General features: G+C 38.5%; 1 protein-coding gene across 14 annotated transcripts in view; it reads left to right on the top strand.

Annotated features, from left to right (window-relative positions):
* STXBP5L (syntaxin binding protein 5 like) overlaps positions 1-19,267 on the top strand; it is a 190,956-nt gene that overhangs the window by 160,184 nt on the left and 11,505 nt on the right. For 7 of the 14 annotated variants that reach the window (XM_040707170.2, XM_040707164.2, XM_040707163.2 and 4 more), the window contains 2 exons: positions 7,044-7,214; positions 16,029-16,127. The exons of 2 other annotated variants lie outside the window; for them this stretch is intronic. In XM_040707170.2, coding sequence (XP_040563104.1) covers positions 7,044-7,214; positions 16,029-16,127 — 270 coding nt within the window. The remainder of the gene's footprint in view (positions 1-7,043; positions 7,215-16,028; positions 16,128-19,267) is intronic. 5 more of the 14 variants (XM_015295100.4, XM_015295083.4, XM_040707165.2 and 2 more) reach the window with 1 other exon arrangement.

Genomic DNA, 19,267 nt, shown 5'->3' with positions numbered 1-19,267 from the left:
TAGTTAGAATCATGCATAAGAATGTTTGTGAAGGACTTCTAAAAGTTGTCTAGGCCATCACCCTGCTCAAAGCAGGTCTGGTTAGAAAAGGTATGTCAGGGCTGTGTCTAACAGAGGTTCTGCAAGTTGTTCCAGTATTTGACCACTCACACAGGGGAAGTTTTTTTTCCTAATATCTGGCCAGAATTTCCTGTATTCGATCTTGTGTCTTATGCCTGTGCATGTCTCAGAGGAGTTTGGCTCCATCTTCTCTGTGCGCTCAGATCAGGTAGTTGCAGACAGCTCTGAGATCTCCCTTGAGTCTTCTATTCTTAAGGCTGGGAAAAAATTATATATATCGTTCTCAGCTTCTCCTCTTTTATCATGTGTGGCAAGTTCCTTACCAGATTGGTGGACCTCTGCTGAAATCACCCCTTTATGTCAATATATTTCTTGTAGTGGGGAGATCAAAACTTTGTACAGTACTTGAGAAACAGTCTGACGGATGCCAGGTAGAGGGGAAGGACTACATCCCTCAAGCTGCAGGCTGTGCTCTCACTGATACAGTCAAGGATGTGGTTTGCCCTTTTTGCTGCACGTTTGATCCCTGTGAAGATGAAAAACATTATGAATTGAACTCATGGCTTCTACTTTTACAGAAAAGGTCGAATGTATGACAGCACCAGTTTCTTCCTAGTTTAAGTAAGAGAAAGTGTGTGGCCAAACATTTTTAAAGGAGAACCTGCATTAACTGATACATTAGCACCAGTTCATATAACTTTAAGGAAAAAAGAAGAAACAAGCTGATCAGCAAGTTAACTCTGTCAACTATTACAGCATAATTGGCTTGTGCTTTGTGGTTTGCAGAAAGTGGCTGTGCGCTGACTTCAAATGCTTCCAGATTTAAATATACATATATAATGAACTTTAAAAAAATCTGATGTATATCAGAGTTTTAACAAGCAAGCAGTTTAAAAGAAAGGTGAGTACTTGAAGTTATCATAATGAGACTGTAACTGGAGTGTTTCTAATTGATATTGTTAAACATTGTCATGATAGAAAAGTAGTAAAATTTGTTCACTGAAGCAACAAAACATACAGTAAAGTTTATCATACATCTAAGAGTTGATAATAACAACGTGATAGTCAACTGGTAGGCTTATGATATAATAGATATTCACTGTTCCTAAGTTCTCTGTTTTTGCTTAAAGAAGAGTTCCTTACTGAGTACTCTCAAAGGTAAGTCATTTCACATTGTTTTCAAGAAATGCACAAGTGTACTATTCTTGCATTCTGTGGTCTATGTAGACTTTCCAGGTTATGATAATCATAGCAGCCTTTTCAAGGCCAGCTATCAAAATGTGAGGCAACACATAGACTTACCAAACCTGTCTGTGCCCAGAAGTCCTCTTCAGTAACTTGGTTTGGGACTGGGTTCACACACTGGCCGTCATCTGCAAGTAGAGACGTGGGCATAAGATAGATAGTACTGTCACCTAGTTGGAACTTAGAGCAACATTCAAGGTCCTAGCAACTGTGTACAAGCAGAAGAATATTTAAAAATTAGAACTCTAAATCAGAAGCTATCTAGCATAAAATCTGCATACTCAGAAGCAGAATAAGAACAAACAATTGTTACTAGTTTATTTATTATAATTATCTGGTGTGAAATCTGTCAAAAATCTACAATACATAATGTTAAGAAGTTTGAAAAAACTTGCTTTTGTAGGATTCTTTGGTTGGTGCATAAAAATTATATGTGAACTTTCTTTAGGTGGTTTATATGACAAGGTCTCTTTCTGTTGAATATTTGCAAGCAAATTATATGTTAACATCTATGGAACGGAGTGTAAATTGTATTGACATACCATCAAGAACACTTTGGACAAAAGTTTTCACCACAAATAACTATGAATAACAGACACATTACTTGTTAATAATGTGGCAAAATGAAACAGTCTCCTTCAGTTCTCTTCAGAGCTAGTTGTGTAATTAAATATGTAGAACTTTGTGCGAGATAGCAAGCTAAGACTAAAGTCAACAGAAAGTTCTGACGATTAAATAACTTTGTAGGCATTTTGGTATTCCAAGGTAAAAAATATATCTGAAAGGGGTCTGTAATGTTTTCTCACATGGATAAGCAGAAATGAGTTTGTTGGTGTTCTGTCTTTTGTGGTTTCAGTAATTAGGTAAAAACAATTCATTTTCAAGAGCAGAGAATTAAAACAATTCATTTTCAAGAGCAGAGAATTGAGTTGAAAACAGATTTTTTCCATCTTGAAAATGCAGGTGCAGTGCTCTTAGTAGAGGATGCTGAGTTGTTGGTATCCCAGGTGGTCACATGGTTCATCCACTCTGCTTGAATGTTTCAATGTTGTCTTCTGTGCAGCTCTGGATGAATGTTTTTTGATTGTTTCAGAATAAAATCAGTTTTCCTGTCCCTGCTTTCCTGTTTTGTTGCACAAAATGTAACAGTAGTTTCTGTTATGTCATTGTTGGGACACACTGAGTGCTGTACACTCTTTGAGACAGTGGTGTGACATTCTGTGATCACTAGAAATTCAGCAGAAGAATCTGAGGAATAGAGTTAGATCCAAGTAGTTGAAAATTTTCACACTGTTTTCAAGGATTTTTAGATTTGAATTGCCAGGTTTGGTTACTGAGGTAAGTTAATGTAGAGGTGATGTTATGCCAAACAGTATTATATATTCTCAGCATTCCTCATTTGGATATTGTTCATTTTGTGTTCTGGTTTCATTGTTCCTAGCCGCAGGCAAAAATATTCACTGTGGAGGAAGCTCTGTGAGTGACGTATGTAAAATAGTGTGAAGTGGCTGAAACTGTTATTCTCTGAGAAATAAACCCTCTTCTTGCTGCTTTCACAAAAATGGTGAAATCTGGGATCAGGTGCGTGATAGGAGTTCATTACAATGAGAAGGATACCGTTCTATTACACAAGCAGTATACTGTAATAAAAGTATGTAACAACAGATATAAATTAAGGCATAATGGTAAATATGCATGTTTCTTGACAGAACATCCATATCAACATCTGCTAGGGCTTATCACTCCCCTCCCATCTGGCTGACAGAGCTCCACCTTCTCTTCTGTCATGGACTAAAGGTGTATCTCTTTGCTGTGTAACAATAAAAGCTGGTAGTCGCATGTAATCGTTACCTAGTATCTCACTTAATGATAACACAAAACTGATGAGTAGAAAGAGATGGTTTTCCCTTCCATTTAACAGCACAGATTGACTCAATGAGGATACACTCTGGGACTTTCTTACTGTTCAAGTTCTTTTTGCTCACTATTAAAGCAGCTCTCTCTGCTCCTCTTGCCTTGTTCTCTTATTTCTTCCTTTCAACATAGGAAGTTGGAAACTTCCTTAGGTCATTAGTAAGAACTGTTTTTCAGATAGCTTTTCTGTGTGAATCCATCCCTTTGTTAGAACTGAGAAGCAACGATCTTTCTTAGCATTTTTTGTTGTTTTTGTAAAGTCCAGTGTAACACAACTTTCAAGACAACAAGTGCAAATACGCATTTCTTCTTTCTTACTGACATTTTTAGTACGTTCGGTTTCAACAAATGGATTTTCTTGGATTCAGCTGTTCTTTGGTAATTCACTGGTCCCTTTTCCTTTTTGCAAAGGTCGCCAAGTACTTTCAACTAGTTGTATGACAAGTCAGGTTGTGTCAGGTGTATGTGTTACAACCTAACATATACACATTACAAACAAAATTCACACATTCTTGTATATCTAATACATTTCTGGTTTGTGTAATACTCCTCAGAAGAAACAGATTAAATTTGAGGCTGTCCAGCAGGTTTGCTCTGTTGTGTTACATATTGCATCTCTCATTAAAGCATCTCTCAGTAGTTCATCAAGTTCACAGTAACTAATGTACTGTTGTATGGGATAATATGTAATCAATTCAGTGGTTTGCATGGGCCTTCCTTGTTTAAGTTAATGAGCAGAATAGCTGTTCCTGAGTTCTGGCTTTTTAGTTCACTGTCCACAAACAGGAGAAAAGGCTGCTGCCCAGGAAGAGTGGAATTGCTGTTACACAGCACAGAGACTGTTTCAAGCCCAGATGCCCAGATGTAGCACATTGCTAACTCCAGTACGTAATCTTGGAATCCAGAAGCACTAGGTAGTGTAATCCAAATTCCCTTGACCTGTATGTGTGGACATGGTAATGCTGCGCGAAGAGATTGGAAGAGATAGCAAATGCAGTTGTGGAAAAGGGTAGAGAAGAGAGGAGAGCTTTAGGGGCACTACTTCTTTGCAGGCAACCATTCCATGCCTTCTCCAGAATAAGAGAGATTCAAGAGCTGTTGCACTATGTTGCACTACAGACTAATATGTCTGATGGGAGAAAAGCCAGAGTGAGCAGGTGACAGAAGCATAAGTCAGCAAATAAAAAGTTGCAATGTTGTTTTTTCTTATACATCAAGCAAAACTGGAAAAATGCCAGGTCTTTACAGGCCTCCTCTTTCTGTTCTTTTAGGTGATTGGAAGATGTCTGTTATGGCAAAGGTTGTTCCGGTCTCAAAAGGCTAGGAAATCGTTGCAGTCATTTTGGCAAAGGCAACTTCACAGTCATTCTTACTAGGTTCCCTATAAGAAATTACTGTTGTTCTTTCTTTTCATTTATCTTGTGTTTTTTGTTTTTTTTTTTTTCCTGACTATATGGTAAGGAATCTTTTCTTAAATAGTAGATAACCTTTATTCACAAATGCTTTATTTCATTAAGTTTTTACCATAAGAATACACGGACAGGATTTTGAGTGGTCTTTATCTGCTTGATTCTCCTCAGCTTCTCAACAAAAATGGTGCTTCCCAGATCTATATTACTTTATTCAGTGTGTTTTGGTCCTTTTGCTAAGACTTGCAGAACTGTATTGCTCCTTGTTCTATACGTATGAAAAATAATATACAATTAGGAGAACAAGGCTGTTAAAATACAAAAAAGTGTGCCTGTGATCACTGTCCTCCCTCTTCTGTTCACTGTTGCCGCATTCACGAACATTTCACCAACTTCAGTACTTGAAGGGCACAGCTGGTCTGTTCTCTGCACAGAAACTGACTTTGCTTATTCAGAAAGACAACCAAAGGGATTTTGTTTGCCCAGACCTGATTGCTTTTTTTGTTTAACTTTGGCCTGTAAAGGTAAACTTGACACAAGCGAGCATACCAAGAAAAACAGCAGAATTTCTCTTAAAATTTAGCATAGTGAATAGGGGAACAAGTGAATTGTGCCCATTCTGTACAGTGTTCAGGGAAAGGGACTCACAAATGTTGTTGATGTTTCTATAGAATATGGTACTTTTTTTACTGCGTTGTGTTCCTCACCGCTTCCTAGGATCCCCCTGGAGATAATTAGATATCATGCTGAAACTCTTTCACACAAACTGAATTTTGAAGAAAGGAAGCAGCTGGATGAGAATATCTGTTGCTGAGGTTGAGCAGTCAGCCTGTGCCCTTGAACAAAGCCCCGGTCTCAAAGGACTTTCTACTGAAATATATGAATAGCTCCAGCATATTTTGGAAAATTGCCTAACTATAAGTTGAATGAATCATCCACATCAATTTGATATGTGCTGCTAGCTTAGTTAATAGCTATGTATTAAGAAACATGATAGGAATCATGGAAGTTGTGTCTCCTACAGAGCCCTTTCATTATATATACTCAGACTCAGAATAGATACTAAATTACTTTCCAGAATGTAATTCTGAACGATTCTTTCCTGTTTTGTTCATCAAGACCAAACTGCTTTCACATATAAAGGACACGATTTGCACGTTAGAATGCGTACGTAATAGCACACCCTATCTATATTCAGTATAGAATCTGTTTTATTGGCTGAACGTTGAAATGGATTTTCATTGTGAGTTATTATGGCAGGGAAACAAAGAAATAAATTTGTCTTGGTGTATTAAAATTCATCTTTTCCTTGAATTCAATACAATTGAAGAGAATGATGATGTACTGAATATACGTATATACTGAATCTGAAAGAGTGGTTCAGAGATATAAATAATCTGACATTGAAGACAGAGGCAGAAACTTCAAGCTTGTCCTTACCTGTATTATTGAGCTTCCATTGTTTTGAATAGAAGGTGCGCTTGCATAAATCTGAATTTGTTATGCTCATGACCTGCTGTTTACTCAATCTGTAAGTATCTTTCATATACTGAGAAGAAAATTGCATTCAGTTATTCTTCATCTTATCTTGCTCTACTCAGTATGAGGGGAAGAAAAGTATCATATGTGTGTTGTAGTCCATTGATCCCATCCAACTTGCTCTACCCTGTGGTGTGAGCCCTGCTCAGTGGATTGTTGTGTTTCAAAGACCTGTTATTGGTGATGAAGAGCAGGTGAACACAGGGCAGCATTTCAAGCACCATGTTTTGTTTCCTGTCCCCATCAGATGGCAAGGTGTGCTGATTGACCATGGCTTCCCACAGGTGTCCAGGGTCTCAGTCTCACATCTTTAGTTGTGTAGCAGACAAACACATTGTTCAACAGTCAGATTCCTCTAGCAGTAAGATAAATCTGTGTGGGATATAAAGAATAATTTAACATTGTTACAGCTAGTTCCATGATTATCACAAATAGTAGCGTTTAGATACCTGTTTCATTGCAGCTCCCAGTCAGGTGGGGAAATTGTCCAGATCTATCTTTCAGTTCTTTATGAGAGCAAAAAGGAAAGGCAGTTTTCAAATGTATTTGGTATGCATTAGGAGACGCAACATTGAGGATGGCAGTGCTACCAGCCGTATCTTGATAAACTGCCTATGCTCACAGGTCCTCAAAATGCTATGGGAGCTGCAGCTATGAGAACACGTACCAGTTCTATGTCCCTCACTTTATTCCAAAATATACCTTAAATATATTGTGACTTGTTCTTAGATATATGTTCTGGATTGATTAAAACAGAGAGTTATCCTCAGAAGATTTCATTTAACCCATTCTCAAATACCAGAGCTTACACCACTCCTCCATGCTGCGTTTTGGGACCTGACACTTTACCTAGCACGTTTTGCATTCACTTTCCAGATCACGTGAATGGTCACTGTACAAGCCCAACATCCCAGAGCTGCAGTTCAGGAAAACGACTTTCCAGCGCGGACGTCTCAAAAGCAAACCGCCGAGGGCCCGGGAGGCCCCCCTTTAGAAAAGCGCAGTCTGCGGCCTGCATGGAGATTTCCCTCCCAGTCACCACAGAAGGTGGGTGGCAGTCGCTGTTGTGCTGGGTATCTGTGAATTTCTCACCAGGTGTGAAAGTAAATTTGGCATGATCCTTGTCCAAGTCATTGCCCAGAACTGCTGCCTTCATCTGACTGTTTAGAATTAGAACAACCCCTGTGTGTTACTGTTGTTACTAACCAGCCTGCTCTTGAGCTCTGTGCTGCCTAGGGATGTGGTACGCTGAACCTTGATGAACTCTTATGGTTGTCCCTTCACCTGTATGGGTCCAGTGTTTTGTTATGAAAAAGCAGTCTTTCATAGCAGCCTACGTAGAGTTACTGTGACAGCTAGAAATACTGAAGTTTCAAACCCTCGTTGCCACTACTTTCCAACTCTGAAACTGAGTGAGTTCAGGCTTTGCACGTGTTTATTTATTTATTAGTACTAAAGACTGTATAAAAATCCACAATTCCTGGCCACTGATTACTGTAAAATTATAGCCCGTGATCTGATCCATTTATATAACAAACTTCTAGCTTTAATATTTGAAAGAACAGCCTGCAAATCATGAACTACCTGAGCGCAGAGACTCAGTGGGCCACTTACAGCAATGCATTGTGCTTAAAACTTAGAATAAGCCCATTTTAATTTGGTGTCTGGACGCAGGCATTCTTTATAACTGGAACCAGTACTTCTCAGTTTTGATTATTATTAATGGATATAGAGCAAGGGGTATTAAATCACTTAGTGTATCTAATTTAAAATGCAAATTATTGCATGTTCTTTTGTTGCTAGCTGCAAATTGCTCGATTTTTTTCATTTTATTTATGACAACATAGGTTTAAAAGTAGTTTTCTATTTTGTCTTCTTACAGCTGTGGGGGATCACAAAACAGAATCTACATGTGCAAGACCCAGTAAGAAAACATCTTTATTTGAAATAGAGAGTTCTGAGATTATGTTCTTGACTGGAACAGAGCTGCTATCCCATAGACTGTCGTGGTGCCCTCTAGCATCTCCTTCTGTTTGATAAAAGGATACCATTTACCTACATTGATCCACAGACACAGAGTAAATCATGGTCAGATGGCCTCTGGAAAACAGTTGTGTTCACTGAATGTGTTACCCTCTTCCAGCTGTGTCATTAGGACTGTAGGAGAAATCATCTCCCATTGCCAGAGGCTATCCCACTAAAACAGATACAGGTGAAATATGGAACATTTTGTGCTGTCCTTTTCTACTTAAGTACAGAAACACTTAGCTTAAATAGCTTTCTATATTGGTTTTACACTGTCCAAATGCCTTTTCACTAAGGCAGACAAATGCCCACATGATCTATTTTTACTAGATGAGTATTTATCTTCTGCAGAGGAAAAGGGACAAAAACTTGACAGTAGTGACATTTTAACTGAAACTGCTGTTTCTTCAGGGACCAACCAGCCATTGTCTAAGGATTGTGAGTAGAACTAAACTGATTTCACATACCTAAACATTATCTCAATGAACTTCTTGTAATTATAACAAAATTATACTTTGAAACAATGCCAAAGAATCTACTGGGCTCAAATTTTACCTGGTTAGCACAGGCATTTTATATCTTCCCATGCATGGCAATCACAGACACTGGCATCTATAGTGTAGACCTGGCCTTTAGGAGGATGTTATGGTATTTTGGAGTCATCAAAGATGAAGCCATAGGCTGGAGAGCACGAATGTCTAATCATGCTGCAGGCATCATATAAAATAAGATAAAGTGCAGTCTTTGAGCAATTAGTTATAAGGAGTAATCCGAAATACATAGTAAACCTATAAATTTCAGTTTTAACTTGGGTTGACTAATGACTGTATGTAGAGCATTGTACTAAAGCAGATTTATAGAGCTCTGAGGTGTTTAAAAATTCCTGTGCTTGAAGGCAGTTTTCATCTTTGTAGTCAGCATTTTTTCCTCCATGTTAGTTATCGATTATCATAGCTCTCATCTATCTCACTTTGTGCACCACACAAATATGGTAAGTACCATTGTCGTATTACAGCTCATCGTGGAAAATACATCACTGCCACAATAGCTTCAATTTCTTTGTGTTTTTCTTCATCCTATGTAGTACTGAACTTTTCTGCAATTGTTACATGCAGATACTGCTGCAGTATCAACACTACTTCTAACTAATTCGGCCGTGATACCACTGAATTCTTTTCTGCTTCTTCTTTTCCTTCTCCCATACATCTTCCAAAAGTAGGGTCACTGGCAGGCAGAAGAGGGAACCCACAATCCCCTAAGGTTCCACTAATCCTTTCCCTTCCAGTAACAGCGGGTCACATCCTTCCAAAGTGGCCCATTGGCTGCTACACCATTCACATTCTGTTTAGTAAGAAAACTGGCATTACTGAAAGTGTGCTAAGCATACTGTTTTATGAAATACTTTCAACGATTTTGCAATACATTGATACTTCTGATTGCATGGTGATGCTTTTTACTTAATCCCTATCATGAAAGATTAAGTTTCTGTTTTTCATCACTAATAATAATACCTATCAAGTTTAATATGAAGGTATAACCTCATTCTACAGAGTCGTCTAACTTCCTTTCAGGGACATAAAGTAAATTAATGTAAGCGACTTAAAGAAAATAATCCTATTTAAACATATTAATGGTGTCATTGGAATAGTACTACAGTTCTCTAGTGAAATGACTGTGATATAGCTCTTCCTGCTGCAAGAAGGGGCCAAACAGAATCTTTAGAGTAAATTGTATTAACATGTAGTATGATAGACCGTGGTTTGAGTTTTTCCTTGGATGTGTGGTTTGTATGTACAGGCATACAGACAAGTTACCTTTCAGGAGGCTTACAAACTAAAATAATTTTCTAATGGTACATAGTCTCTTTATAAAAAGAACCAGATGCCCAACTTACGTTGGTTTTTTTTTAGATGCCTGTGCTATTAGTCTTTCGAATTCTAGCTCTGCTTACTGATCTGTCTGGAATGACTGACATTCAGCAACTCTTTATGCATCTTATATTTCTAGGCTTGCTATTTTGACGAGTGGTTTGCTTTATTTCTGAAGGTTTTTATGTTAAGTAGTGTGAATGAAAGTAAGATGATGCTTGAAGGATTCTTGGGTTAGAAGTCAGGAGGAGGGTGAGGGAGAAGGAAGATGAGAAGTTAAGAGATTTGTGAAATATTATACTGAGAATAAAAATTATCTTCCAAAGGTGGAACTGACTTTGATCAAAACCTTCTGGTAGGGCTACTTAGCAGTATTTGCTACAATAAGCAATAGTTATATTCCCAAAAAGTTATTTTTTATATTCTCATTTTGTGACTAAGGTGTGTATTTTGTGTCCTCACCACAGAAATAGTATTTCAAATTAGGATATTATTCTTCAACCTGACTAGAGTTTTGATTATAGACTGCAATCTCAGAAGCATTAAGAACTTTTCACGTATAAGCAGAAAATCCTTTGTGTATGGGTAGATGGTTCTTACCTTTTCTTAAGCTGAGTGCCCGTTTCTGAGGCATTGATGACAATTGAATATTTTTTAATAATTCTTCAGTTCCTGGTCTTAAAACTCCCTCTTGATTAGATTAAGAAGATGATACATTTTGGTGACTATCCGTAAGATATCCATTAGAATAATAAATCACTCTTTTCACTTTCGTTTTCAAAACCTGCTTATTTAAATCTGAGCTTTAGGTCCAGTTAACTAAATTTTCAGCATTTTCATCAAGTGTATTCTCAACCAGCCTTCACACACTACATTTTTCTGACTTCATTTCTATTAGATGCCTTGGTCTGTTCCAACTTTGGGCTCCAGCTAGCACCCTGTTTTGACTGCAGATATCTTCACAGGAACATTGAAACAGGGATTGTATTAACCTTTTGCTTGCTTTCTTTGGGGAAAATTTGTACTCCTCCATGGCTTGCACAGATTCAACCCAGTTCATCTCAGACCAAGAACTACGTAGTCATTAAAGCAATTAAAACTTATTTTCCATTTAGAACAGCAGAAATACTGCTTATGAATTACAGTGTAGGTGAGCAGGCCCCAAACATCTGTTCTTTTTCACATAGAAAAATTAAACCTCTATTTCAATCAAATTTTTATTGTAATTTTAGATGAAAGAAAGCAGTGAAGTTTATTAGAATAAAAACAAAATTGTTCTGGGAGGGAACTTAGTGAGGTTATCCTTGTATAGCTGGCTGAATATGTACATATGCTGTCACAGACTCCTATTTACTTTAATAAAATGTAAATAATTAGTGTTTTAGATTCAGAATTTCTCAGTTACTGCTTTTTTCAAATATTTTTCTTTTTAAAGCCAGTTTGCCATCTCCAAAAGATTCTCTCTGCCATGACTTGCTACTTGCCCTCTAGAGCATGTGCTGGTGGACTCTGCTGTTTCTTTTCCCCCTCATTACCTGCATTCATACAGAAACTGGGGCATTCTGTATATGTCTAAAAGTAGTATACCATTTATCTTAGGAATGAAGTAGAGACAGAGTGGAGTTTTTGTGTTGAAGTGTTGTGATTGGAAAACTATTTTATCCAACCATAAGTGGTGAAAAATTATCTTTACATTTTTTAATCATTTCTCCCCACTGTGTAATCCGTAACCAGTTTCATCACCCTAGATGGGGAAGACTAACTAGATCTTAGTGCTACAAACTTACCTCCGAACAAGAAACCTTTAGAAGGATTTGATGTGAGTTTTAATTTTCTTAGAATGCTAAGAGCAGACTGTGAATTTGCTTCATTTCTCTTTAAAACAATTCAGTTTCAGTATAACTTTTGGATAACTCTTTTGATTATACATAGTTAAAATTTGACATAAATTACTTGAGTTGAGATGTCACTGAGAGCTGGCAGAAACAAACCATTGAAGATATTTAGCTATTATCTCTAATAACCTTATCAAATATTCTATGGCAAGTACAATACAATTTTCATTGTAATGGATCTAATATACTTTTAGACCTGAAGTATTTCTTTAGTATTTGCATATAAAATGACTAAAATGATTCTGATAATAAGCCGTTTTGTCTCTTGCCTGATTTTGTCCAGTTTGCTTTGGAAACTGATAGTATCTATTTACTACATACTTGAATTTATTTTGCTATTCAAAAGTATTTGGGAGGATTACCATAAGAAGTTTTGTGTACAGTGTGGCAGAGGCTAATGGATTTTTTCCTGCTGGATTTTGGCTTAGATTTTAGGCTTTTAGGGTGCTAAGTATTTTTTTAAAATTTTGTTTTTATTTGGTTGGTTTTAGGTTCAGCAAATTCTACTGTGATTTTCTGTGCATGTATGTTGGCCTATTGGTCTGTTTCTATAGCAAAGCTTCCAAATTCTGTCTGTGCCTTAATATTTGCTTGTGAATACATGTGTGAAAACATAGAGAACTGATGAAATTTGCTCTTGTAAGTCCAGTAAGAAGTAATCAGAGTCTTGGAAATAAGTGGTTATTTTATATAAAGTCCACAACTTGAGGAAGTGAACTCCACTGATGTATATTGCATATTTCCCATGTAGTTTCTATCAAATTGTTGACAGTTCTCGTGTCAGTTATGGTTATACTATTACACTATCTGCAGAAGTGCTCTGTGCATATCACATTGGATTTTCTGGATGAATGAGTAAGTGGGACCATTTGGTTTTCTTCCTATGCTTAGGGTGGGGAGCAGTGAGAAGAGGGAGATTCTCTGTTTTTGCCACTAGCCTCTTTTTCCGGGGGGGTCTGAAGCCCACATGTGAATGCGAGCTAACTGATGAGAGCCTACAAGGCAATAACTGCAGTCTTCAAAGGTCATGATTCCTGGGCTTCCAAGGCAAGAGAGAAACAACCAGGTTGCTTGATCTAGAAAAGTGTTGAATGAGCAGCACAAATTGATTTAGATATGTGATGGGGGACTGCACAGAGAGAGGGGATAAACTATTGTTTGTATCTGCTGAGAGAAAGGCTGAAGGTAATGGACATAAATGACAACATCAGGTGCAGGGACAGTAGGTGATTCATTTTGATCACAAGGATAGTTAACTGCAGAAATGGATCCCCTGAGGAGGTTAGTAGATCTCTGGCCAGTATTTAGAACAACTCATGCTCCCCACTGCATACGCTTTGTCATTGCTCATGATATTGGAGAGTGGGTGACTTCTGGTAAACTTCCTTAACATCCAGATAAACAGACACTTAGCTGGTCCACTGGGCGTGATACAGCTGTCATGGAACCATTCTTCACGAAGCCCCTATGGGCCATGGTTTTTCAAAGCTAAGCTTTTGCAACAGGTTGAAAAGCAATTGACTGGAGATTTTTTTCTTTATTGGTGAGGGAATTATGGTGCTTGTTCTGCTTGTGAATCATTTCAATTCTGTTAGCATTTGAAGTTACTTTGCCTATCTGTAACTAGTAACAATACGAATAGTATAATAGGAAGTGGCTTAGAGATACTCTGGGGGCCACAGTCTCCACTAGCTGCTGAGTTTGTCACCATCCTGTTTATTGTCTGCGCAGAGAAGCAGATAAGAAGGTTGCATGAGGGACCTGTTCAATATCCATAAAGTTTGTTCTTTGCTACAGAAAGTTTTATTCAAAAACTGTTTCCAGAAATATGCTGCCCATAGTCTTCTAGACTTCTTACATTCTTATAATATAATAGCTATTCCAACATTTTTTTATAAACAAAGTTGTTCTAACTACACTTCAGTTACACAAGCAGGGAATCTGTTGGGAGAAAAGAAAATGCTTTCACTTGCTTCATTACAACCATTTTGACTCCTTTATTGAACAAACATAAGGTTTTTCTTCTATTGCTCTTGTCTTCTGATTCTTGGGTGCTTCCGCATATGAAAGTTGTAGAACGTATTCTTCCTTCCGGGACCATCAATGTTATCAAGAGATGCTTCAGCAGAAAGGATATTTTAGACTGGGTGTTAAGCTATAGGGAATTGTGATTTCTTTGATTAAAAGATATAGTCAGACTTACAATCTGACTTCAAATTGAGCTGTTAGTGTTCTGAATAGGAAGACTGTCTGCTTGTGTAAGTAAAGGGAAGTAATTCATGTAATCAAATATGAAATCTTGATAGACATCATTTACTGTAGAGATTTCCAGCATTTCTATCTTTCCATCACAATGCTTATTTCTACTTCATTTTCAATTTGGAAAACAGTTTTGCTCTAACAGCGCCCCCCAGTTTTTTAAAACGTGCAGAACTAAAACTTAAGCCTGAACTCTTCTGTGTTTTGGAAGCATCAAAGTGAAGTTCCAAGTCTGATGACTTGAATCTATTTTCTCTTTCGAGCTTTTATTTGCTGTTGTTTGCATCAGTCCTGTATCAGTACGATTCTGTGAAGCCACACACTCAAGTTATGTTGCTATTACTTTAGCAACTTCAGGATAGTACTGCATTTCAGAACTTTTTTAAAGGTGGGAGGGTGCAGTGAAGCATCCCTCAGGTGTGAGCTTTGTTTAAGCAGAGGCGCTCACCCTGGTCTGAATACTCTGCAAGTGATATATTCACATGCTTTTTGACATGGTTTTAGGGCGGCTTATATGAACTGATCCAGTAGCAAACGATTCACAGTAAGAGTCTAGAGTGTTGCATTGTTTGTGCCTAAGATAACTTCTGCTGCTTTCTAGTGAATTGCTTTAATGTGGAATGCAGCTTCAGAGTGATGCTATTAAAACGTGTTTGAAGATGTCGTTAGCCAAGTAACTGTGCAGTGTTCCTAAGCCCCACAGCGTAACCTCCTGCCCCTTTCTCCTCTGCGTTGCTGAAGCATTGTTGTCTGTAATATGGTTCCGTTTCTGTCTGTATGATGTTACTGTGTGCAAATTCACGTTTGAAATGTAATTCCTTTACTGTATGTTTACGTTGACATTCAGGGCTTTGCATGCTTTCCTGACTCAGTAATTTAAAAGGTGACGTTTCTCTAAAACTATGAAGATAGTAATCCTTAAACTGTCAAATGGTTTAATGTTTTCATTACCTTCTGTTAAATCTGGTATTTGAAACAAACTTTTCAAGATCTCCAAGTGAGGAGAATTTAAACCAATTAAATTTGTTTCCATAATATATCGATTTCCATATATAAAAAGAAGGTTGATTTTGGTATATGTTCTACAAGCAGATCAGTTACTGAGAGTGTTAATTACATCAGGAAAGAACCTATAAGTGGAATCCAAGACTCTGACAGCTCATTGAATGTAAAACTTCTCCAGTAATGAATGTAAGCATTTACAGTGACAGTATTGATCTTTGTCACTGGTAGTTTTCTTTCACTCCTCACAACAAGGCATACTTTTGTTTTCATGACTCCTAACTCCAAAGGGTGATTGACTTTGTGTTTCTGTGTTAGTCCTTACCCCATTAATTTAAAACAGTCATGAAGACATGACTTGGACGTGCTGATGTGTGAGGATGTGTTCCCCTTACAAAGCTTTGGCTGCAGCTGGGAATAAAGAAGTTAGAACATTGCCCTGAAGAGCACACATCAGTGGCATAAGTGTTGTTAGTGCCCCCTCTCTTTTTTCTTTCAATTCCATGGGAAATTCCGGTGCTTTTTCCACTAAACAAAAGGCAACAAAAAAATCCTTACAAGTGCTCTATGAATGTGGCAGTTGAAACATACGGAATCATTTGCTCAGATGGTCTCTTAAGTTCTCTGAAAACCCCCTAGGCCCTCAATCACATCTTCTGCCAGACACCAGTGTGCTGCAGCAGGACCGCTCTGTCACGCAAGGAAAGAGCTAGGTCAGTCACTGCTCAGGGCTGCTTTCATAGGAATGTCATGATGACGATTGGCTCAATTGTTCTTGTCCTTTTGCAATGCACACGATTTTGTGGCAGTAGGTTACATTTCCAGACGGGCAATGCTTCAGCAATTACACGGAATCAGTTCATTCTCACACGACGAGCGTCACTGTACTGCTCACACATGGATGAACAAAGGTAAGACCCAAAAACGCTGGCTTCATTTTTATCCTAGTATGTCAGTTGAAGTGTCCTTCTGTGTTTCTGTTCGTCAGGTGGGTTGCAAATTGGAGGTTTTTCAATTGTTGTTAAATCAGGAGCCTTCTACTTGTACACTGTTGCTCCTAGCTGGAATTTTAAGATCAGTGCAGTGTTACGAAGGAGATTGGTTCATAGAATCATAGAATTGTAGAATCACTAAGATTGGAAAAGACCCACAGGATCACCCAGTCCAACCATCTACCCATCACCAATAGTTGTCACTAAACCATGTCCCTCAACACAACGTCTAAACGTTCCTTGAACGTTCCATCGCGGTTTCTGAACGTCCATCTACATCTCAGTAATTCCTACCCTGCATACAACAGAGTTGAATGAAGCCATTTTGAGGCAAGCAGGACTACTTTTGTAGTAGTATTTCTATATTATGGTCCTAACCCGCAGTATGCAGCTGTTTGAAATTTCCTCACTGCAGATAATGACGCTTTTGCTCAGAGCTGTTCGGGCTATGGTCTACCAACCTGGATAGCAGCATCTCCCTAATGACAGTCATTGCTTGGCTCGCAGGGAACACTTGGATAGTCCTCTCAGCTCCTCTGCTCCCAGCTGCAGGAACAGCCTGGAGACCTCTTTGGAAAGAAAAAAAAAAAAAGTCAATAAATCCAGATCTACAAAGGGAAGAGGAGGAAGAATGGCACACTAGCCTAGAAGAGAGACAGCTGAGTGGTAACAGAGGAATGAGTGGAGTTGCATAAATGTGTCTCAAAGAAAAGAGAGCACCGACTCCATCAAAGCAGGAGGCAATTAATAGGCAGAAGCACATTTATGAGAAAGTGTAATGTAGCAGAATATTCTGGAGAGAATAAGGAGGGAAAGAGAACTGTGGAGCAGAAGATTATTTGCCTTTCACATATGAATGGCTGTCTTCTCACTGAAGCAGGGAGACCAAATAAACTTTGTTTGACCCAGTTTAAAGGGAGTACCTGAAGTGGTATGGGTGCTGGTTCACAGTCATGCAGAGACATGTAGCTGCCACTGTTACTACGCCTGTATTGCCATGGAACAGAAGGAAAATATGTGAGAAAACCCATAACAGTGTTGTATTTGAACCTCATAATCTGTGTTAGAGATTACTGCTGAATGACAGTGTTTGTGCATAACAACTTTTAGCAGATGGGACATCATTTTGAATGTAGAAATTAAGCTAGTTTTTGGTTCCCCAAAGAACATGTCTTTATGTCTCTCTGGGATATAATGGAGTGGTTTCGAAATAGAGAATTTGAGTTATAATCTCTTTGAGAAGGGAAGTATCAGGGGAACTGTACTGAACTAAGTTTTATTCCAAAATCCAGAAGAGGAGAGATTTCTGCCTTCTTTTAGAGCTAGCTATTGAAGTCCCATAGTGATTGCAGCTTTCCATGGGTTTTGTTTTGCTGTTCAGATACGTTTCATGACATCAAACTTTGACAAGTGTCATGCTGATCTTTTGTGCTTCATGTTGAGTAGTGTATTTAATAGAAACTTGCACAGTATGTTCCCAAAAGTGTCCCAAAGACTATATCTGTTAATGTCAGTTCTGCTAAGATGTCTTAGTTAACTGTACTGTACAGGAGAGAAGAACATTTCTTGTTAATTTAGTGAGGGAGTAAGCTTGATGACATATGCGAATGGCACATCGTATATTTTAAGGTCCGTGTATGTAGCCTTTGCTAACTAAGCAGATGATACATATCTGTCCTTTCAGAATCTTTCTTAGTTTGAGCACCACCATATTTGAATGTTACGACTTTTAAAGAGAAAATTAATTATATAACAACGTATTTTTAAAATAAGATATCCTTTGAATTTTATATGTTTATATATATACATATGTGTGTGTGTGTGTGTGTGTGTGTGAAGCCCTGAGGATTTGTGGCTTGAAATTACTCCTCTGCCCTTCTTTGCTCATCAGCTGCTCAGCCAACCAGTCCACTGCAGAAGTACAAAGTGCTTGGGGTTATGGGAGACACTGATTCTTGAGGTATTAGAAGCTTTTCACATGAATAAAAATTCCCAGGTTTCTGCAGATATATTTAGCAGCAGTGAGCTAGAACTAGAATCACAACAGTGCCTACATAAAGAAGGTGAAATAGGGTGAAGAGAAGTCAGTGCTTGGCAATTCAAATAGATACAAGCTTCCCTTTCATTAGAGTGGGCCTGAAGTGCCAGGGAGTGCTCTCCTCTGAAGCTCCTGTTTGAAAAGCAGGCAGATGCCTCCTTGGCAGCTGTGCCAAGTATGTCTGAGCAGCATGTTAACCTGCCCCCAGCCCTGTGTGCCAACACAGGCATGTAAGGTAGCATATATAGCAATGCCTGCTGTTGCTCCAGTAATGCTTTGCTGTGGTTCTCTCCGGTATTTCCCAGGTAGCTGCTGTGAAGAGGATAATTCCCACAGTTCACATGCAGTGATCTGGGTAGGTAATGTAATGCAGCATGTGGTCTGAGGAAGATTCACTGCCAAATGGCTGCTTCTGGTGGAGGGCAAGAAACAATACGAGGCTTAGCCCAGTTTTAAACTGGAGTGCTTGAGAAAACCCTTTTCTAATTTTATTCTTAACCAAGGTAGACAGTATTCCTCTTCTTTATTTCTGCAGGCTCTAAAGAGACAGCTCTCTGTGCCAAGATATGAGAATTTTGTGCCAAACACAAATCTACTTCATCATGATGGGTTCAGAAGTGAGCCTTTTATTTCAGGTCTGATTCCTTCAAATGTTCTCCATCTCCATAACCTCCAATTCCTCTGACGCTTGTGTTGCTGAAGAGAATGTGAGGTTTCCGGTGATCAAGACCTGACTTCGACTCCATGTTGGCAGACAGCAGCTCTGACACAAATTGCTTTGCAAAGACTATGCTGGTGGCCAGCCCTGCTCTCTTCTTCTTTCTGGCTCCCTTAGTCTTCAGGAACCTTTTAGCCTCACTGTGCTTCATAGCCTCCAATATGTTGTCACTGATACAGTGATACGCCAGCAGATCCCTTGCACAGTTTTGGCCTTCTTTCTTGGTGCAAGGCAAAGCAAAACAAGGATCCCTCAGCCCTACAGCAGTCAGACCGTGTTCACTGCCACTTCCCCCTGAGGAGC

Source organism: Gallus gallus, chromosome 1 (genome assembly GCF_016699485.2).
Source record: "Gallus gallus isolate bGalGal1 chromosome 1, bGalGal1.mat.broiler.GRCg7b, whole genome shotgun sequence".
NCBI classification, from domain to species: Eukaryota; Metazoa; Chordata; class Aves; order Galliformes; family Phasianidae; genus Gallus; species Gallus gallus.
This window is presented reverse-complemented; position numbering and strand designations above follow the sequence as displayed.